A 22,533-nucleotide genomic window follows, 5' to 3' on the forward strand; every position below is an offset into this window, starting at 1 on the left:
CCCCCCGGGACCCCCGCGTGGCTCACCCCCAGCACCCCCCGGGACCCCCGCGTGGCTCACCCCCAGCACCCCCCGGGACCCCCGCGTGGCTCACCCCCAGCACGCCAAACCGCTCGCACATGGTCCACCCACAGAGGAAATCGATTTCGAAGTTGTGATTGAGGATGATGACCACGTGCTCCTTGCCGAAGCGGTCCACGGTGGCCTGGTCGGTGAAGAGCGTGCACTCCGTGCCGGACCACCATTCCAGAAGCATGACCAGCTCTGTGGACACACAGGGGCAGCGTGAGCCGGCAGGCGGCTGCACTCAACCCAAGCCCCCCCGACCGTGGGCAGGCCCCCTGCCACGCCTGGGCTCCGGGGGCTTTCACAGGGTGTTCGCCGGAGTGGATTTCCTGCCAGAAACAAGTTTTGATGGTTTATGTTTCATAAATTAAGTTTTCCAAAATTATGATGACCTTTTCTAAACAAGTCAGGTAAGGGCACCTGAGGGGTTCAGTCGGTTGAACGTCCGACTTCGGCTCAGATCATGATCTCACGGTTTGTGGGTTCGAGCCCCGCATTGGCTCCCTGCTGACAGCTCAGAGCCTGGAGCCTGCTTCTGAGTATGTCTCTCCCTCTCTCTCTGCCCCTTCCTTGCTCGCCCTCTCTCTCTCAAAAGTAAGTAAACATTTAAAAAAATTAAACAAAAGTCAGGCGAAGAAAAACTGGAAAGCAGAAGTAGAGGAAAACCGTACTTTTAGATGGACACCTTTATGTCCAGTCGCGAGTCCCACATGCACTGTGGCTTGAGGGGCTGTCACATTTCATCCGTGGAATGGGAGGCGAGCTGGTGGGCGTGCGCACACAGCCAGCCACGGGGCCGCCGTGGTCGGCAGCGTGGCTGCGCTGAGCCACCACCAGCTGGCACAGGCCCACCCACCATGGCCTGGCGTCCCGAGCAAGGTGACCTCAGACCAGGGGGCACGACTTGCAGGCTCAGGGCGCCGCGGGGCATCCCCGTTCTCTTTTGTCTGACACCAGCCCGTCCATCTTCTGAGGGGACCGGCCCCTGAGGATGGAGGGCAGGGCCGGAGAGTGGGCTCTAAGCCTGACTTCCTGGGCCTCAGTTTCCCCACTTACAGAACAGAGAAAACGGTAGCTTCCTCACAGGGGCCTCTGGAGGACTCGACGGGCTGCAGCTTAACCCCCGAGAGCCAGGAGACCGAGGCTGGTTTCTCCTGATGGGCAGCGTCCCCATCAGCCCGGCCGACGAGGGGGCTTCCCAGCTCCACCCCCAGCATGCGATCATGTGGCCTCTGGGGTCTCACCTTCCTCCATCAGGTGGGAGCCGGATGAAGAGTCTGCCCCTCAGAGGACACCTGGGCTCACCAGCCATCGTCCCTTCTACCCAAGGCAGGGTCGACAGAAAAGGCCACCTGTCCGAGGCCGACCCAGCACCCACAAACCTGCCGGCCACGGCCACGCCTGTCCCACCCCGGAGAGACGCCCGCACCAGGTGACCGGCCTTGCTCCTCCCTCTCTCCGGCTCACTGTCATTTAACCGATGGCCGCAGCCCGGCAGGGCCTGGGCAAACCTCCAGGTGTGAGCTGGTCCACGAGAGACAGTGGCTGAGACGGAGGCTCCTGCGGCGATCGGGGGGCACGGGGAGGCGGCTCCCCGCTGCTCCAGCGAGAACACTGCCCCTCACAGCCCTCAGCGCACAAGCCGGCGTCGGCGCGCGTGGGCACGGGGGTGGCCGCGGCCGTCCATGCCCCTGTGGTGCTGCCGACGTCGGTCTCTCACCTGAGCGGGAACGGGCAGGACTTCCCCTGTGACACGTTTACTTCCCGCAGCGCGAGGTCCGGCACGTTCCTGCGTGTGGCCACACGTGGGAGGAGCTCTTCTCTGTGAACACGGAGCAGTTTTCCTCTGTCCGTATGGACCACGTTTGCTCCGTCCGTTCACCCATCGACGGACGTGTGAGGCGTCCCCGCTGCTGACTACCGCCATCGGCCCGCTGGGGCCACGGCAGCCTGAGCAGCGCTTCCTCGTCACTAGTTTGATGCCTCAACCTCCAGACTTAGAAACGCCAGGGGCAGCGAGGGCACGCCAGCTGTGAGGGTCCGCCCCGTGGTCAGCGGCCCACGAATGCCGCTCTCCCAGCCACCGCGGCGTGCCACAGAGGCGGCCAGAAGCCACAGACGGAGGAGGGAGAGGCCACGGGGAGGGAGAGACGGCGCACGTCTCAGACCAACACCAGACACTGAGTTTTCTAAAAAGGATCTTTTCGAAAACCGCACCCTTATGAGGCGTGACGACACGTGCCTCACCCCTGCTGGCACTCACCACCCATCTACATGCCCCGTGGCCACGACCGCCTTCCAGAAAAGGCCTGCTCAGCCAGCGCTGGGATCCGTGGCACAGGCCCTGCGTGCGGAGTGCCGACGGCTCTACCACAGGGCCACTGATGGAGGCCGCTCTCTCCCGCCGGCTGTCGGTGCGCGGGGGTCCCTGCTGGTGGTTCCCGGCCTCGCGGGGGAGCGTCCGGGACAGCTGTTTTGCCGGCTGGCCCCTGCGCCATCGCTAATCTTTCCGCGGTTCCCTCCGTTCAGGTGCGTGCTCGTCGGGACGCAGCGAGCGAGTGTTCTCTGCGGACTCCAGCCGCTCGCGGACCATCGCGGCGCGCTCCCTGCATTCGCTTTGCTGCGAGGCCGGTGATTTTCCCCTTTGCAGCCAGGAAGCTTCGGCCTTGGCCGGGTTGGCCGAGAGCAGGCCGCGTGGCCCCACGCGTGTGCCGCGAAGCTCTGTGGACCGCACGGAGTCGCACGGGCACGGGGTGGTCAGCGGCAGGGGCCAGGCCGGGCGGGCGGGGGCTGCACCACACGTCCCGGTGAACTGAAGGCAGGCTCGGGGGCTGGGCCTGCTTACGAGCCCCGCGCTCACCGTGTGCCACCGCGTGTGGGGCAGCCTTCCCCCGGCCCGAACGTGAGAGGCACTCGCTCCTGTATTCCCGGGTAACGTGGGGAACACCCCCAAATTCCGCAGGCGCCCCGGTGGCAGAAGGCCGGGCTCCTTCCTCCCCGCGCCGGGGGCTTGTGTTAGCTGGCCTCCCGCCTCCAGCGCACCGACTGGGTCTCACGCTATCCTTGGCTTTGTCTGTTTTACAAAAATGGATTTGTCTTTGCTTGTCTGATCCGTCTTCTCGTTCTGAGGTTGGTCCGAGGCCGCTTTCCCACCCGGCCCTCCCCTAGTGAAGACCGACCTGAGACAGCTGCTCTCTTCCTGGCAAATACGAGAATGGAGGCTGGCGGAGGGGGGGGGAAGGGACCGAATGCTGCCCCCCCCACCCCCACCCAGACCCTTGCTCTGCCTGTTTCAGCCTCACAACCGGGCATCATTCCGGATTGTTCCGATGTACCCACTTACCGTTTGCTCTGACCGCCTTCTTTCTTGCAGCTCAATCCTGCCTTTCGGTCAGTGTCATTCTCACCAAAGAACATGCGTCAAACGGAACCTCAGGTGCTTGTCCTCCGGCTGTTCCTGCTGCGTGCACGTGTGGGGGGCTGGGCCCGGGCGGGGGTACTGCCTCAGGGTCAAGGCCTCCCCGCCTCTGGGCGCGTCCCTCCAGCCTGGCCGGCGCTCCGGCTCCTGTCTGGGCATTTCTGCAGCCCGCCCTCTGCCCGCGTGGGCTGTGCCTTCCCTGGGGCGCGGCTGAGCGTGGCTTCGGTTTATTTCCCTGCTGGGCCCGCGCTGTCCGCTAGAGCCACAGGACCGCGTCTCCGTCCATTCGGGGCACCCCAGCGTCACCTCCCCCAGCGCCGCCTCCCCCCTTCCTCCTCCTCGCTCCCTCGCGGGCTCCGCCGCACACGCGCCCCCCGCCCGCTGGTCTCTCGTGAGCAGGTCCAACCTGACGGCACGGGCGCCCACGCAGTCTTCACTTTAAAAAACACAATTAAGGTTTTCACGTACAGACGTTCTGTTTGATTCTCTGTCAAACCCGTCACTGTTTGTCCGTCTTCTGTCTTGACCCGTGAGCTTCTTCAGGCCTAACTAGGAGCTACTGACCCGGGGGCGCTGCTCACGGGCTCCCCGCCGTCCGGCTCCGGGTCTGGATCCAGTGACCCCCAACCCCACCCGCAGCAGGCCCAGCCGGGGCCCCCGGAAGGCAACCGCGAGACTGAGGGGAGCGCCCCACTTTCCGCTGGGGGGGCAGGGAGGGTCCGGCGCTCGGGGCTGAGCTGTTCGGTGGTGCTTCAGCCCGACAATCCCACTGCAGGCGGAGCCTACGGATTTGCTCTTGTTCATCAGTATTTGCCCTTTTGCTGCGAGTTCGTGTCACGTACTTACACTCCTGAACGACTCACTGTATTTTTCATGTCATAGGATTTCTAATTCTCTTATCTAAAATGGCCTCTTATCTAAAAAAGAATCCAAACCCTGGGCACCGGCGAGCGAAAGCCACAGGCCAGCTTGCGGCCTCCGCGGGGCAGCGGGAGGTCACGGCCTCCTCCGCGGGGCTCCCTTCTCTGCCCGGGAACTGGGAGGCTCACGGAGGCTCACATTCCCCGCACGACATGCGGTGGCTATTGCTCTCTCTTTCACGGACAAGAAATGTGGTCTCAATGCTAAAAAACGTAAGCAGCACAAAGTCAGACACAAAAATAAATAAACGTTGAGCCATAAAAAAGAAAAAACAAAATAGCAAATACGGAAAAGTAAAACATAAAAAGGAAAAAGTAGAAGGCCCTCTGCCCCTCACTTCCCGGATACTAGTTTCCCGTTGACCCCTCGAGACCCTCTGGGCACAAACGGCCCTACACACGCGCACACACCTCACGCACACGGTCCTTACAAACACAGTAGCGTGCTATGTACCCTGTGGTGTCCCTTCCCTTTTCATTTAAAAGTGTGTTTGAAGCCGCACTGGGGAGGCTCAGTAGGTTGAGTGGCCGACGCTTGGTTTCAGCTCAGATCATGATCTCGTGATTCATGAGTTCAAGCCCCATGTCAGGCTCTGTGCTGACAGTGTGGAGCCTGCTTGCGATTCTGTCTCTCCCCCCCTCTCCCCACCCCTCCCCTTGTGCATGCTGGTGCGCTCTCTCTCTCTTTCTCTCTCTCTCTCTCTCTTTCCCTCTCTCAGAATGAATGAGTAGACCTTAGGGAAAAAAGGGTACTTTGGAGACGGTTCTCTGTCCAGTGGGGAGACTGCCCTGGTTCGGAAGGGCTGCGGGAGTGACCTGTGCAGACTCCCCGCCATTGGCCTCCACTAATGGGCACTTTGCTGCGGTTTTGTGCTAATATAAAAACGATAAAGTGAGAATATCTGTACGGATATGCACTTCTGCAGATGTCTCTCTAGGTACATTCTTCATTTGTGAATTCACGGTCAAAACTTGCAGCTGTTTAAGTAGTGGACGGCCCCTGGCCCGTGTATGCCCCCCCACCCTGTCCCCGTGAGGGCGTTCACCAGTTAACCGCGGGCTTCACGAAGCCTTGGAGTCTGTGACAGGTGACGACGGACTCCATACATGCAGACGCACACACGTCCACAGGTGCGTGCAGGCCCCAGACACACACGTGCAAACACGTTATTTCATCAAAACGCAGGCAGGCGTCCTTATCCTTCACAGATAGACGCTCAAATATGTACCAGACAGAGGACAGGCCACCTGAGGGTGGCCCCGGTGATGAGCTGGCCACGCACGTGTGAGGCGACCCGGCCCGTGTGCCGGCGGGGACAGGGCTGGGCGGTGCTGAGCTGAGTTATGATTGTTCTCAAATACCCCAAATCCTACGTTAACCCCAGGAGCCGGCCATCTCCATGGGTCACATGCTGCGACATCACTTGGTTCGACCAAACAGAGGCCTGAGTGAGCATCTCTCTGCACGTGTCCTGGCCAGGAGCCAGCCCTGGGCGCTCCCGAGTGCCCCCCAGTCCCCGGTCCAGGGGTCACGAGCCAGGCCACCGCCTCCTGGTCACGTCACCCCCGGGACCCCGCCCATTAGGGAGTGGGGACCGGCCCGTTTGGGGTTCCTCTGGCAGAAAGGAGCGCCCCCCCCCCACAAGCCGGGCGGCGCGGGCGCACTCACGGCTCCACAGGGAGTAGGCGAGGCGGCAGTTGAGCCTGCGGTACAGCTGTTTGCTCAGGGGCCACAGGACCAGCGTGCACAGCTGGATGGAGTTGATGAGGAGCCCGCTGACCACGAACACGAACCCGATGAGGAGGTGCACCACGAACTGGGTCTTCAGGTAGGCCAGCGCACCCATGGTCGCCGCTCAGTAGCGAGTGCAGGGCCCGTCAGCGAGAACAGCCGTCCTGGAAAGGACAGGGGGCGGCGGTCAGGAAGGTGCGGGGGCCCAGGGCCGCAGGCCCGGGAGACACCCACGGTGCCCATGGCAGAGCCCCGACCTGGGGCCCGACCCTGCGCCCCCCCAGCAGCCCACCCACACCACACCCCGAGAGCCCTCCTTCTAGGAGTGACACATGGGGAGACCCGATGAACTGACACACAGGTCACTCCTACGTCACACACACTCATACCGGGTGTATACACATACACACACCACACGTACACACCACACGTGCACACACACATGTACACACACCACACGTGCACAAACACCACACATGCACACACCACATGTGCACACACACATCATATATACTACACACACAACACACATACACACTTACATGCTACATGCATCACACCACACATACACACACACACACATATGCACAAGCCACCCCCCACCCCGTGCATACGAGAAACGAAGAAAAGACTAGAACTAACGTCCCCAAGTATGACCAGCGATTCCCTCTAGGAAAAGGCATTACGGATAGTTTTTATTTTAGACTTTCTTACCATCATTTACAAGATCAAACTGCACATGAAATTTCCATAAAAACAGACCCACGACCCCTTGACTGATGCCTCTTAATCCCCAAACAGCGGGCACTTTCTAAGCTCAAAGCCTTCATTTCAGCCCCGACACAAAAGCGGTGACTCACCCAGGAACCTGACCACTTCCTGTCCCCTTTCCACACCCATTTCTTACTTTCAACGGCAAAGCCAGCAGCTCACATTTCTTGGTTGAACTTGTCCCGTGAGCTGCCCCGTGACCCCCCCTCATGTGCAGAGAACCGAGCAGGAAGCCGTGACCCCAACTCAGGGCCGCCCTCGGCCGGCGCACCTGCAGACCCGCTCCGTGGGAAAGGCGCCCACGCGCTCTCCGGGGCCGGGCAGGGGGCTGGCCCCGAGAGGGACACCGGCCCCCCCACTCTCAGGGCAGGCCCGGCTCCACCCCACAGGCTGAGCACACCTGGGGCAACGGCAGCCGCCCCCCCAGAGAATAAACCAGCTGGGCCACGAACACAGTGCTGTGGCCCCAAGGCTGAGTCACGAAAGCACGACTTTGACAGCGGCTCCTGGTCCTGGCACAGCAGGCTCTGGGGGGCACCAGCCGCCACACCAGGAGGCTCTGGACGCGAAAGCGGACCATCAGGCCCCGGTCAGGCCTTCAGGTGCCCGTGACCCCGCGAGCAATCCTGACCCCCTCGGCCCATTGTGTCTGAGGGGCCGACCCCGAGAGGCGTCTCATCTCGGCTACGGCCATAGCGCTACAGGGCGCCCGTGTGCACCGTAGGGGCCCGCCGTCCAGGAACTCTGGGGAAGCCCTGGGATTACCGTCCACGGCAATGGGGAGTGCTCACTGAGCTTTTCTAGAAGATGCTAACCTGTGCCCATCTGTACCGAAAGCACCCGAGTCCCCCAGACCTTCTGTGGACCAGACCTGGTTTGAGACCAACCTAGGGCGTAGCGCTATCGCACAGCTGCGTGACAGCCATGGGGTTATATCAGTTCCGGTCAGGTAGGTTCTCTGAATCTAAACTTCCACGTTACAGATGAGGAAACTGAGGACCAGAGGGGCTCAGATGGCTTCAAGACATGCAGCTCTCAGGACGGGGGAGGCCAGAGCCCAGCCCTCAGCCATAAAGCTGCTCCCCGATTTGCGCAGCCAACGCAGGAAGACGAGGAGAGGCCCTTCACCCGCCCCGTCAGCCTGACCACAGGACACCTGCGTGAGCCCCCAGTGCCCGGAGCTGAGTGGGGCGGCCACTGGGGCCCGTGGCAGACAGTGGCCCCGGCCCGTTCACGCGGCCCCTCACAAATGCCCAGATGCTGTCAGCCACACAGCAAGGAGACCTGGGCCTGTCTCTAAGCGCCTTCGCTAGATAACAGGTCTAGACTGTTCCAGAAGCCTACATCTGCACAACTTGACCCTGACTGTGAGGGGGCTGCCTCCTGAGTTTGTGCCCCTCCTCAAAGTGGGGGTGCGGGACGGAGCCAGCCCTCAGGGCTGGAAGGCAAGGATGGGGGCCTGTGGGCAGCTGAGCGGCCTCACATGGAACTCAGGTGCCGCCGGCTACCTCGGCCACCGACCCAGGTGTCTGGGAAGCCAGCCAGCCTTCCCTCAGTGCGGCAGGAAGGACGGGGTGCCCAAACCAGACCCTCCTCCTGGCTCTGGCGCCCGCCCCCTCAGGAGCGGGACCCTCGGTGGGTCTGACACCCCGTCCGTCAGGTGCTTTCGCTGCCGCAAGCCCATGGTCCCCACGGCCGAGCTGTCTGTGGCTCAGGGCCACGAGGGGAAGGGAGGGAGCACCTTGCACCACCTCATCACCGTCCCGTGAGGCCCCCGGCCACTCTCAGACCGCATCGGGGCACCTCCTGTTAGGGGTGAATGGTGTCCCCCAAAAGATACACTGGGGTCCTAACCGCCAGCACCTCAGAATGTGGCTGTATCTTAAGAGGCGATCCTGTTAAATGAGGTCTGGGGTGGGTTGTAAAGCAGCCTGCCTGGTGTCCTCACAGGGAGAGATTCGGACACGGCCTCCAGCCCAGGGAGACCATGTGAGGACACGGGGGGGGGGGGGTCTATGAACAGATCCTCCCCCACGGCCCTCGCGAGAGCAGCCTGCCCACCCCCAGACAGCAGACATCCAGCTCCACACGCAACTGCGGAAGCTGCCTGGCGCGGGGCGCTGTGTCGTGGCCGCCCTGGCGGGGGGCGCCCCCCACAAGTGCTCAGGCCTCTTCCCGGAGCCCATCATGGGAGACGCGAGCAGCCCCCTCCCACGCCCTGCTGGGAAGCCCGTCCGGCCTCACTGCTCAGGGCCCCCTAACTCCCTCCCCGTCCCCTGTACCTGCCCCGGGGCCCCTCTTTTCCGCCACGGGTCCCTCTGCCCGTCTTGTTTGTGAACTAGCTGGTCAGGTGGTCTGACCTTCAGGTGCCCTCCCAGACGCCCCCGTCCCCGTCTGTGGAAACCCCCGTGTTTCCGGCCCAGCCTTTGCGCGGGAACAGAAACGGAGCTCGCAGGGCGGCACCGGCATCTCCGTCACACGGGCTCGTGTAGGGCGTGAGTGCGTGTGGACCCACGGCCACCTCATTTACGCTGGGACTCGGGGCCAGTCCTTCCTTCCATCCGCGTGCCTCACGCGCCTCCGCCCGGGCGTCCCTGTCACGCGGGGGGACGCGGCGCGGGGCCCGAGCTGGCACTGAGCGCCCCGTGGCCCTGCCTCCTGCTCTGGGCGCCTCTCCTGGCCACCTGCTGCCCTGCTCGGGGACCGGGCGCGGCCCTGGACCACCCGCTGGGACCGCTGCCCCTTCCGAGCCGCGGCCTCCGCTGGTCCTAAGTGTTCCCTCCGAGCCGACGGGACCGGCGATGGGACTTTCACTGCGCCCGAAGGGCACGCTTCTGATGTTCTCGATGCATCGCGAGATGGACAGAGCCGCTGGGTCTCACGAGGATTTCGGTCCTCGAATGCCAAGCCCACGAGGAAGCAGAACCTTCCCTCCTCCCTTCCGTCCCGACCCCCCCGTGAGGGCCAATGAGCGCGGCGCACACAGTCCACCAGTGGCACCGCGCCAAGGCCGTGCGGGCTGGCGGCGCGGGGGCGCCCCTGGGGTGGTTTGCGCGTGGACCGTTCTGCTGTTTCTGAGTCAGGAGACACTGAAGAACAAACGCCGTGGACGGACAGACTACGGAAAACGGGAGAGTCCACAGAGAACTCTCTTTCCAACATTCTTGAACTACCCTCAACTACGCGCGTGGCGACGTTAACTGCCCAAAACGCGGCCCGGAGCCGGGGCAACGCTGGTGCTCACCCGGCAGCCGGCCCAGCCCCACAGGCGTGAACGCACGCACGCGACTCACAGCGCGGCCGTCCAGCTCCTTGACTGGCCGCTGCTCCCTCTGGCTGTGAACGTGGCATGGACGAGAGTGACTGGGTGGCTTCCCGGCCCACAGCCCACGTGACGTGAGCGCGGGCGGCAGGGGCGCTGCAGGGTGGCATCCTGCTGACAATGACACCAGGGGCAGACGCCGGCCCACGGCCCGGAGGCACCTCCCCAGAGGGTGACCCCTTGCCCACCGATGACATCACGAGTGAGAGCACAATGGCCACTGTTGTCCCCGCTGCCCTGGCCACACGCTGAGGGGAAGCTGTGCCGTCGTCGCGCTATTAGACGGCGCCAGAAAGCAGCGAGGGGATTTTCACGAGAAAACGGTAGACTAGACGGACACAATCCTACTGAGTCTTTAAGGCACTACCTTGAGTTCTTGGGTAAATTCCCCACCTATCCTTCCGCAGGCCCAGAAGTAGGACGTGTTTCTTTGCCGGTCCAACCTATCAGCATCCACAGCCGCCAAGAAATCTAAAAACCTAGGAGGAAGAGGGTCATCACTGTTTGCAGGCGGCAGCGTTTGTGTCCTGTAGACCCAAGAGATCGGCTGTAAGCAAACCGCCACAATGAACAACTGATGCAGGGGTGAGTAAAGCTAACACGACGTGCAGAGACCAACGTTCTCAGGACCTTCAATAACTCGTCTAACTGAAGGGACGACGACAGCAGAGAAGGGTAGTTGTTTTGGGCCCAGCAGCTCCAGGACGCTGGCCTCAGGGGGTCATTTGAGACCATGGAGCAACCTTGCAAGCCGTGCGTTGAAGATGGGGAGCTCCAGGCCGCTGGCGGCTCTGCCCCCACCCACGCCATCTGGGGCCCCGGCCGCTGGCACCCCCAGGCCACTCCAGGGTCTCTCCAACAGCGGAAACAGAAACCCTGCAAGCCCAGGACCAGGCCCCCTCAGCAGGTGGGGAGCAGGCTCACAGTCCAAGCACTTATGGTGGGAAGACGACCCCGGGGTGCGCCACCCAGCAGGCACACCTCTGTGCGGACACAGGGACGCAGAAGGCACAGCAGAAGACCAGACCCCGCGTGTGTTTGCGATGAAAACGACGACCTGGCCGCAGAGGCCACACGGGGACATGGCAGAACATTCCGAAAGGCGACAAGCAGACCTAACAAATGGGAAGCCCTGCCCTCCCGGCACCCCTGCCCTCAGCAAGGCAGCCGTCAGGACGTGGGGTCCACTCCCTGGCGCTGGGGCCCCGCTGGCTTCGGGGCTCTGCACACGGTGGGGCACATGGTCCTTCCACCCCAGCCTCGGCCCCCCAGAGCCTTGCCGCTTCTCCTGTGCCCCGCGCCACCAGGCGGGGGTGGCCTGCAGGGCGGGGGGCCCACGGAGCACAGCAGACCCCCAGACCCAGGCGGGTGCCAGCCCACTGAGGCCACACACATGCCCCTGCGTGCTGGGTCCGGCCCAGACCGCCGACCTGCAGAGGGCGGGGGTGGCCACGGGTGCTGCCCTGTGAGGGGTCTGTTAGACGGTGACAGGTGACTGACACACAAACTGTTGTTTCTAAGTTACAAATGCACTTGAATCCTAATTAAAATGCCAGCGGGTCCCTCAGCTTCACCGGGAACTAGACAAGCAGACACTACAGCTCATGTGGAGAAACAAGCAAGAAAGAGGAGCCGAGAAAACCGTGCACAAGGTGTCACAAGTATGACGAAGCCTCGAGGGAGGCCCGGCCCGCGGACGGACAAGCAGCCCAGCGGACTGGACCGGGGCTGACGGCCTGCGGGGCCCTGGGCGCCCGAGCAGGTGTAGCCCCACGGCCCCCACTGGACACGCGGCGCGTGGCTACCAGCTTCGCAAACAGCACGCCTCGCACGCGTGCACTTTCCGCTGTTTGTGCCGAGGCACGTGTGTATTTCTACTGTGCTCAATACCGTTACAACGAACAGAATACAGGCTTAAAACCATTACGGGAACCACGAGAATCTCAGCATCACGTATCTTCTCAACCAATGGGTGGAAAAGAGATCATTAAACAACATACCGAAACCTCCCCTCCGGGCCCGCGAGTCCCCTGTAGCCCCCGTGGGCTCCCTCCCGCCACACCGCTCCTGGTGAGGGCACCCCAGCCCCGGATCTGAGCCACAGAGGAACCCCATCCGCTCTTGCAGTGACTGATGCGGGGACGGCCGTGAGGCCCAGTGCCAGGCAGCGGGACACGGCGGGGGTGGGGGTGGGGCTGGTCCTCAGGCACTTCTAGGAAGGTGTCTGCTTCAGAACGAGAGACCTCCCTCCGGGACGCCCTCTGCTCCTCTGCCCTGAGTGACGAACGGTGGCTCAAGGTCGATACATGTGGGGCAAAGGAGGTCACACGGGCAGAGAGGATGGTCGCAGGCATTTCAGCCACCGTTCCTGGGACGCCACTGCGCGTGGGCTCCGTCAAAGCCTGCTCAGTGCGTGACATGTGTTCACTGCACGCACAGCGGTGACACGCGTCGCCCGTCCCCAGGAGCGCCCAGGCCGGAGCCCCCGGGTCAAGGGCAGTGGAGCGCACCAGACTTTCCCCGGCACCCGACGCTGCGGCACGCTCCAAAATGTGGCCACTTCACACATGTCACAGGATTTTGACCCTGGGACAAGAGAAGTATCCTTGGACCCCACGATCCTTCGACTTTTGTGTGGACGCTGCACTGCCCCGCAAAGCTCTGGCTGGAACAAAGGACACTGTCAGTAAGGCCCCCCGACTCCAGGGCCCCGCCTTCTTACCCGGCCCCCAACCCCTGCCCGCGCCGGGGTAAGTAGCTCCTCTAGCAACGCCTCCCCCCGCTGACTGCCATTTCCTCGCTATCGGGACCAGAGAGACACAAAGAATGAAGCCCGAAGTCACGGCATTCTTGAGATAGACTGGGTTTGGGAAAATGGATCTCCTGCTGATCCTTTGTGTGAAGGTTAGTTGAGGGTATTGTCCAGCAAAACCAGAAGGAATCTAAGGAAGAGAAAGACGAGGGTTAAGACAAAGGACTCAGCCTGTTACGCAATGAAAGGAAATGCCTGGACAAGCACCTCGTAGGTGTCCCGGCAAAAAGTTCAGGAAGGGCAGGTCTTCCAAGAACAAAGCACTTGTTCAACACAGAATACGATTAAGGAGCCACAAGATTTTGGTACTGAAGGAGAAATAGGTTTCTTTCCTCAAAAATAAAAAACAAAGCAATTAGTATTTTCAAGTAACAAAAAAACGCAATGCCAGGAAAGTGTGGTGCAGACAGAGGTCACACTAACACGGGGCGTGGGTTTAACGAGGTGCTTCCTCCTCCAGGCAGCAAAGACTTAACGACGGGATTCTAGCTCCTTCTCTGTGGCACCTAGAGGAACTAATTTATTCCAAGTTTTATTGTGAATGCTGTTTCTGGACTTTCAATATTTGAAATCAACCTACAAAAGAATTGTGGAGAACTTAATTATAATTACAGCACAGAATACGAACATCGTAAACCCAACTTACTTTGGATAATGCAGCTCAGGAGGGTTTTGTTCAAGTTGATTCAACAAAACGTGAAAGTTTGAGGATATTGAAGTATTAAGGGAAGAGCAAAAGAACCAAAAATAATAATATACCCAGCAAACTCCGGGGCGGTGAGGAGGGACAGGCGCGGTTGTGACCACGAGGGTGTGTCTGTCACACTCACAGAACCAGAAATCTAGAGCCGCGCCTGGCACGTGGCAGACGCTGGGTAACTATCTGCGAGGGAGGGAGTAGGTTAGTAAGTCACAGGACGGAGCATCAGCTAAGGTCGGGAATCAGCGGCAGGAGGCTCTGGAGCCGTGACCCTGAGGGGCAGCGGGGGGTGGGGGGGGAGGCAGGGAGCTCACCTTCCTTCAAACTAGGCACGTTACTATCTCACAGCAATAGGAACGTGGCCTGGGTTACTGTTGACCGAGAAAGACCACCTTAAAAGATGGAAACAGTCCTTTCGGATGTGGTCAAGTGACAATGACCTGAAGAAGGTCTCAGCTCAGCTAACACCTCAGCCCCCGAGAGGGGCCCTCACGCCCTCTGCGGGTTTCTCCACTGAGGCAGGGGAAGGTGCGCCGGGCCCAGGGCTCGGCAAACGATTCTTGTCCCGTGTCCGTGGCCTCAGCGCCTCATGTGATCATTCTGAATTTCGGTTTCTGATTTGAAAATGAGGGTCAGAGAACCTTTGCTACCAGAACCATGGGGTGGCTCCAAGGATTACACAGGACAGGTGGGGGGGTGTCCCGGAAAAATCGGTTATGGGGTCCCTCCCTACCGCATAAACACACCGAGATCTAAAAGAGCCTTTGAAGGATGCCTGGGGGCTCGTCAGTTGAGCGTCCGACTCCGACCCAGGTCATGATCTCACGGTTCGTGGGTTCGAGCCCCGCATCGGGCTCTGTGCTGACAGCTCAGAGCCTGGAGCTGCTTCTGACTCTGTGTCTCCCTCTCTCTCTGCCCCTCCCCTGCTCATGCTCTGTCTCTCAAAAATAAAGTAAATATTAACAAAGAATTTTCAAGAGATGTTGTCAGCCAACTTGTAATAGGTGTTCAGGTTCCGGAACCAGCAACCAAAGGTGCCAGTTTCTGTGCTGTGAGCATCTGTGAAACTCCGTAATCGAGACACTGGTGCCAGGAAGTGACCCGCCACGAGAGGGCCTCACTGACACACTAGTTTGGGAACCCCCCCGCCGCCCGCCGCCAGTGCACCCCACCCCATGCTGAGGAGGTCTGATATGCCCCGGGGCTCCGCGCAGAAGTGGGTCTGAGACGACAGCCTCCTGAACCACGTGCTCAGTGAGGCTCTCGCAGCTGTTGTGTGTAAGCCTCCGTAACTCAGACCCGCTTCCCCTCAGGCAGGCTGCATCGGTGAGATTTTAATTCTTTTTTAATTTTATTCTTTAAGCTTATTTATTTTTGAGAGAGACAAAGTATGAGTGGGGAAGGGCAGAGAAAGAGGAAGGAAGAGAGAGAATCCCACGCAGGCTCCACACCATCAGTGCAGAGCCCGACATGGGGCTCGAACCCATGACCCGTGAGATCATGACCTGAGCCAAAACCAAGAGTCAGATGCTTAACTGACCGAGCCACCCGGACGCCTCTAATTCTTTTTTTAAGGTTTATTTATTTTGGAGGGGGAGAAGGGGGATAAGAAAGGGGGGTCAGGGAGAGAGAGTGAGGGAGAGCAAGAGAGGGAAAATCCCAAGCAGGCTCCAAGCTGTCAGCACAGAGCTCAGTGCGGGGCTCGATCTCATGAACCGTGAGACCATGACCTGAATTGAGATCAAGAGTCAGACGCTCAGCTCACTGAGCCCCCAGGAGCCCCGAGACTTTAGTTCCTCACACACACGCACCTTGAAGGGCATGGTGCAAATCTCATTATGGGACATGGTTGTACGTCACTAACTTTTACAACAAGCTACTGTTGTAATTTCGAGTAAGGGCTTTGGTGCTGGTGTGTTTCCACGCAGAGCCCAGAGGGACCACGGGACTTCAGCATCGGTAACCGGGAGACTCGCCCGCAGAGCAGCCCCGGGGGCCGCTGAGATGTGCGCCGCCGCCGCCACCAGCCATGCACTTGCAGCGCCGGGACCGCAGGGGTGCGGAGAGCGCGCTAGAAGTGAGGGCGCCCAGGCCCCGCTAAATGTCTCTGTACCTGTAGACAGGCCGCTAAAACAGCTTTCTCCCGCGGAAGCAGCTCTTGGCGGCAGGAATTTTTACTCTTTAAAATGAGGGAAATGCCTAAACCAACGTATCGAATGGCACTTACACCAATGATTTTGTCAAATATTTGAGACACGAAGGGAGCGCCACCCAGCTCTCCTGAATTTCTCCTCTGAGGGCACGGGGGCAGCCGCGGCCGGGCTCCCAGGTCGTGCCCAGTGATGGGGGGGGGGGGAAGGGCAGGGAGGAGGCCTCCGGCCCTGATATGATTCAACAATTCAAAGAAGCACAAACAAGTTCAATGTGATGCCTGAAAGCAGGTGTCTTCTCGGGGCTGGGGGGGGGTTCCCCGTCACTGCTGCCACGGCACCCACAGAAGCCCGTGCTGGCTGAGCGCCCGCCAGGCTGCAGCGGGACACCCGGCCCGGGAGACGGCAGCTGGGAAGGCAGCATTCAGGCCCGCCACAAACCAGGCAGGAGACCATCTGTAGACCCAGGGGAAGAAACCTTCGGGGTTTCCTCCCAGCTCTGAGCGTGAGGGACAGGAAGGGGACATGGGGGTCACAGCTGGGGCTGCTGGACTCTGCCAGCCAGGTCACCACAAGCCGCAAAAACATCCCTCCTCCTGGGCTTCCGGCCACGTGCGGATGCAGACGACTGAGCGGCTGGGGCAAGCGTCAGCCCCAAGGGGGCGTCTGCACGCCGCTGGCCGGCCTTCGGAGCCCCGCAGGCTGCCCCTCCTCCCCCGGCCTCCACGCGCCACCCATCACTGGGACCTTCCTGCGACACACACCCGGGCTGGAGGACCCCTCCCCCTCACAGAGTATCCAGAAGTTTATCATAAAAGTAAGTGACCCCTCGCCCCTTGGGGGCCCCAGAGGGTCTGGGGAACAACCTCACCATGACCTGAACTCCTTTAATAAGGGACAAAAGTCCTTCCCTCCCTCACCTGCCTAACCCTTCCCTGGATTCACCCATGTTTATCTTCCTGGCGTTCCGTGTAACTCTTTGAAAATTCTATCAATCGTTTTTACATAAGATCAAGAATCCAAACGATTCCCAGGTGTACGTTCATTCTACACGGTAAGGGACACAGAGTTTGGGAGGAAGCGGCTCCGGGCTCCCAGGGGGGCAGGAACGCGCTGCGCGACCCGAACGGCACACGGGGGCCACGTGGGCACCGCCCCAGCTGATCGCACACGGCCCCGTCCGCCGGCTGCGCCACGCGCAGCACCTTCCACGTCCTCGGAAACAGATGCGCTAATCGGATCAACAGCAGAGAAAGCTTCCAGCAAACAGAATTCCCAAGCAGCCCATGTGCTGAAGAAAACAAGACTAATCTGGGTGGAGGCGACATCTCTGCCCTGGAAATCACCCCGCTTCCTGGCTCCAAAAATAAACGTAGCCGCAGACTGGGGTTCTGGGCTCGCATGGCCACCGGGATGCATGTGGCGTCGGCAGGTACGGACGGTCACGCGCAGACAGGGCGCACAGCTTCCCAGTTTACAGAAGGAAACAGGTGACCTGGAGCACACGCCCCGTTTACTGTCGCGGCCTGGCGTGGGGCAGGCTGGGCCCGAGCCTCGGGAACCCCAGGCCGGCGCGGTCCACACCACCTCTCAGGCTCCCCACCTCCCAGCAAGAACCAGTGTGCGTGTCCAGACAGCCACGAGGGGTGGGGGGTGGCACCCCGTGACGGACACTGCCGCCTTCGACTTCACTGACGGACCACGCCGTGCACCCCCACGCCCACTGCTGGGAGGCGTGAGGTAAGAGGTGAGGGAGCGCCAGGAGGCTGGCAGGTGTGAGCTCCCCCGAGGCTGAGGAGGGTCCTCCTGGCGCCAGGCATCCGGCCCTGGAACCTTCTCCAGGAACGTCCCAGAGAAACGTCCGCAGGAGGGCGAGGGGAGACCTCCCTGGCCGAGCCCCGGACACAAGCAGCCGGACTGACACTCCCTGCCCTGCTGACCACGAGGTCCCCTTCCCAGGCGGGAAGTCTGTGGCACGTGGAGACCGGAGGGGAAGCGGGGCCCTGCCCGGGGACGGCCCAGAACCCGCCAGGCCGCACTCACCAGTAGAAGTAATAGGCCAGGGCCACGGCGGCCAGGGCGGCGCACACGCCCGAGAAAAGGCAGGCTGAGTAGCTGGACAGCATCTTCGGAGCCCTGGTGCCCGGTGCCCGCAAAGTCCGCGAGAAGAGAAGGAGACCAGCGGCCTGAGCGGTGTCAGCCCCCGGCCGGCGGGTGAGGACGAGGGGTTACGTCCAGACCCACGCGTGTCCGACGGGCCGGGGCCGCCGCCACCACCTGCTCACCCGAAGTGGAGGAAAGGGCACCGCCCTCCCCCTCAGCCGCACCCTGCAGCCTCACAGAGAGACCCAGACGAACCCGGGGCTCCCCGAATGCCAGCCTCACCCCACCGCTGCAGGGGCTCGTGGGGGCCACTAATCCAATAAGCGGCTTTGCCGGGAGCCACTGGGAGCAGGTGGCGTCACAGGGCTGGGCCGGGACGCAGGTCAGCAGCTCAGGCGCACGCACCGTCTCCCCCTCGTCTCTGAAGCCACAACGGCAAGACCCCAGCACACTGGGGCCTGGGGCAGGGCCGTGGCCCAGCTAGTGATGGGGCCACTCAGGGCTTGGCCCGAGCCACCAGGTGATGGACAAACGTCCCGTACTCGGGTCCGGGTCCCAGCCCGCAGCTGCCCCCCCCCCCCCAGCAGACAAGGGCTCCCAGGAAAAGCCGCAGGTCTTACCCTCAGGGAGTTGGCGCTGGAGAAACTGAGGGAAGGCGGGGGAGGGGTATTCCCCTCCCCCATCTCCCTGAGACTTCGGCTCTGCAATGGGGTGCAGATCAAGTGACCCAAGGACATAAGTGTCACCCCACCAAACCCACTCCCAGTGAAGAAGGCGTCAGCAGACAACTGAGGAAGGAGGAGGGGGAGATTTGATCACGAGGGCGCCCTGAGGATTCCTCTGGCCTGTGAGCCTTCCTCGGGGCTGTGGCGCTGTCATTACTGCCCCCCGCACTCGCACCCTGCACCCTGCACCGCCCCCCGGGCACCACAGTGAGCCTGCAGCGCAGAACTCCCGTGGGACCCTGAGGCGGCTGCTCCTGGGGCCTCCAGACAGGTGACTGCGAGGCCTCGTCCAGGGGCGTCTGTCACCTGGCTTCCGGCCCGACACATCCCAGGAGAGACGGCGGGTCACTGACCCTGCACTCTGTCCTCCGGGAGGGGCGTCGGGTCGGAGGCTTGCCCTGAGCACCATCTTGCTGGCTAAGGCTTTCCGAGTCCTTAATCCCAGGAGCTGCTGGCCTCGGAGGACTGGCTCTAAAATAGCTGTGCCCGCCCTCCCGGGGACGGCGGGGCCCCCGAGGAGCCGCGCCGCAGCGACAGCACCGCCCCCCCCTCGCACGGCTCCGAGAGCAGGCCCTGGTCTCCCAGAGCGCCGTTCAGGCTGCCTCCGCAGAACCGCCCCGTGGGGGACCTCGGCGTGTGACGGCCGAGGACGCAGGCCCGCGGGGCTGTGAAGCACCGCCCGGCCAAGGTCTCCGTCCACGCAGGGCGGCAGGTGGCCCTGACTTGTCCTGCGAGGGGGCACCTGGAACTGCCCTTTGCCCCGAGGCCACGCGCCATTTAGAGACACCCGTGAGGACCGTCTGACGCGGGAGGGGCCCCGTCAGCCCGTGCCCTGTCCCACCTGTCCTCGGGCCACGGCCACAATGACGCGTCCGACGCAGAAAGCGGGTCACAGACCGCTCCCGGCTGCCTCTGCTGCCCCCAACACCCCTCCCCAATTCCAGCCCCTGAGACAAGGGCCGTGCCCTCCTCCCCCTCCCCCTGCGCCCGGTCCCGCCCCCTCCCTGCCACCGCCCTCCCTCCGGGCTCTGGTTCTCCACGCCTCCTTGTTAGGTTAAGGAGGACAGAGCTAATTCGAATGTATCACACGAGAAAATGTCGTGGGAATATAGTCTCTAGATTACGTCCCTGGACCTGAAAACCAGTGAGTTCCCCCAACACAGTGAGAGAGAAGCCAGGCGTGTAGCCCTCTCAGAGCAGCCAGGGAGAAGCGTCCATTAATGCTGTGCCGCACTCCCCCGTGCCACCTGCACGCTCCTGTCCCTCCTCCCCCAGGCCAGTCCCTCCGGCTCCCCAGGGACGACTGACCGCAGCCGCCAGACGGGCGTGTGCACCGACAGTATGCTGTCGTTGTCATTAGGCGGCCCCAGAAGCAGGGCCTGTTACCCCACTGACCCCGGGGCCAGCAGGTGCCCCGTGGGGAGGGGCCAGGACAGCCGGAGGGCTCCCCGGCGGCAGCTGTCCAGGGCCTGCTGGGCGCTGGGAGACGAGGAGCCCGCCAACCACGGCCCAGGCAGGAAGGAGACCCGAGGGCCGACCGGCCGCCAGAAAGTTCGCAAAGCACAACCACGGGGAGGGCAGGTGGCGGGTGAACCGGGGGTGCACAGAGGGCGGGCCTCCCTCCACCCCCCAGGATGGACACATGGCCCCCACGCGTGCAGGGGAGGGGTGGGAGGCACAGCCAGCCCCGGGCTCCCCACTACCTCCCTCAGCGTCCCCGTCCCGTTCTGTCTGCTCACGGCCAGCAGGGCTCTGACCGTCCCCGGCCCAGCCTGACCCCACACAGACACCGGGAGCCCCTCACCAGCTGCACCCTGCAGTCCTGGCCCTCAGGAGGGACCCCACCTGGAAGGTGCCGGAATCCTGTGCTTGTAGCAGCACGTGTGAGACAGGCCATCCGGCCCACGCCCAGACACACGGTGAGGGGCCGCGGGGGGCCCTGCCCACGTGTGCGAAGCCACACCCACACACGGGTGAGCGGTCAGGTGGGCCACGCCGAGGCCACGGCCAGTGACAGGTGCCATCGCGACGGCTCTGCTCCCCGCTCTCCCGCAGCTGAGTCCCTCTGCCCCAAATCACCAAACTAGCAGCCTGGGGTCTGAAACCGGGTTTGGCTGACGTGGGCCTCCGAGCGCGCCGCTGCCCCAGCGTGCCCAGGGCCACCCCAGGCCCGCAGGGGGGAGGCCAGCGGCTCCCGGGGGCTGGATGGCGCCCCCTGGCATTTGTCCTGAGGTCTCCACGGCCTGGGGAGCGAGCACCGTGCTGTCGGCCTCCGGCTGCCGGACTCACAGACACGCTGGCCCCGCTGCGAGGCGCCCTCCGTACGGCGTCGCCCGCACTTGTCAGGTGACGAGGTGCTGCCAGGCCCCGGGGAGCGCGCCGCCTCGCCGGCCCGTTTATCAGGTTCGGCCCTGCCTCAGAGCCTCTCGGTGCCAGCGACACGGCGCAGGGGCTGCAGGGCACTCACCCAAGACTCCCCTGGAGGCCTCACCGGGCCCCCTCCCGCCGCCAGCACCGCCACCCAGACCTCATGCTCGCGCCCGGGGCGTCCTTCCCACCGGCCGCTGGGGCACCGGCTCCCGCGGCGTTTCGGCAGCCCTTCTCTGGAAAGGCTAGGAGTTTCTGGAGCTTTCTCTCTGGGTCCCGGCAGGACACAGGAAGAGGCTGCGCTGCGGCCCAAGCACCAACCAGGGACGTGTCCTCCCGGCCCGAGCAGGACGTGACCGAGGGACACGCGCTACAGGGACCCGGCGGGAGGCCGGTGGCGCCGCCTCCAACCCGGCTGCCCTTCTGCAGCTCCAAACACACGCGCACGTCAGGGAGGAGCAAGAACCAGGCTGTACTCGTGAACGGCTCTTGGCTCTGACTCCGTCTGGGGGAAAGGTGCCGGTGGCGGCTGCAGGAGTGAGGCTGGGGCTCCCAGCGCGGCTGACACAGTGTCCTTCCAACCCCCACCGGGACGCGGGCAGAGCGCGGTTACCATGCAAACCAAACACGGGTAAACAGCCTGAGGTGCGCGCAGGAGAGCCGGCGGCCAAGTCTCGAGTGCTCTGAAGCACATTCGGGAACTTTCTGAGTCCAGACGCCGTTTGTGATACGGCGCGGCGTGCGCACGGCGGGTCGGGGTGAAGATGCAGGCGGCCCGGGCTAATGCCGCACTCTCGGGGAGCGCCTCGCCCGTTAGGGGTGGGCCTGGAGACACGTGGCGTGCCCTGCTCTGACTCCCGAGGACATGTGACCGGGCTCCCGGGCCTCTGGCCCCCTCAGGCCCCGTGCATTAGGATGAGAATCCACCTACTTCTTCGAGACTGCACTGGGGGCTGGTTGGCTGGCCGTGTTCGCACCTGCGGCCGCTGCAGTCCAGGGGCGGGGGATGGGCAGGGAGGTGTGCACACGGCACCGAGGCACCTGCAGGAAGTACCAAGTGCTTGGTCAAGAAGCAAATCCGCAGGCTGGCACAGAGGAGCACACGCACCGCGAACAGACCTCGGCCCCTTGCAGGGCACACGCAGCAGCACGGCGTCCCGTCCACGCGCACACACCCCCCTCAGTACATCTGACAAGGTGGCCAGTAACTAGCACTCCTACGTGGAAAGCAATTTTTAAATGCAATGCAGTTTCAAACATGATATCTGAACAATTATCACGAATCTCACAATTCATCTGAAGCAGCCTGCTCTGCTCTGAACCATTTCAACTAAAAGTCACCGTTGATGTTCCTCTCGAGCCTTCAGGCTGTGTGACTGGCATGCGGACGGCACGGCCCGGGGCCCATGTCTCTCCCCGGAAGCCACGGCAAAGCCGGCGAGCAGCG

The 22,533-nt window shown here is 62.5% G+C and overlaps 1 protein-coding gene across 4 annotated transcripts in view; it reads right to left on the reverse strand.

The window, feature by feature from the left end:
* Positions 1-22,533, reverse strand: part of AGPAT3 (1-acylglycerol-3-phosphate O-acyltransferase 3) — a 37,227-nt gene that overhangs the window by 9,363 nt on the left and 5,331 nt on the right. Inside the window, exons 1-3 of one of the 4 annotated variants that reach the window (XM_039245430.1) lie at positions 21,247-21,323; positions 6,074-6,300; positions 95-264 (exon numbers count right to left, since the gene is read on the reverse strand). In XM_039245430.1, the coding sequence (XP_039101361.1) occupies positions 95-264; positions 6,074-6,251 (348 nt within the window). In that variant the 5' untranslated portion in view covers positions 6,252-6,300; positions 21,247-21,323. Of the gene's footprint in view, positions 1-94; positions 265-6,073; positions 6,301-10,200; positions 10,405-19,560; positions 19,580-21,246; positions 21,324-22,533 lie in introns of those variants that run through there. The other 3 variants (XM_039245432.1, XM_039245429.1, XM_039245431.1) reach the window with 3 other exon arrangements.

This window comes from Hyaena hyaena, unplaced genomic scaffold (assembly GCF_003009895.1).
Source record: "Hyaena hyaena isolate Hyena2069 unplaced genomic scaffold, ASM300989v1 scaffold_254, whole genome shotgun sequence".
NCBI classification, from domain to species: domain Eukaryota; kingdom Metazoa; phylum Chordata; class Mammalia; order Carnivora; family Hyaenidae; genus Hyaena; species Hyaena hyaena.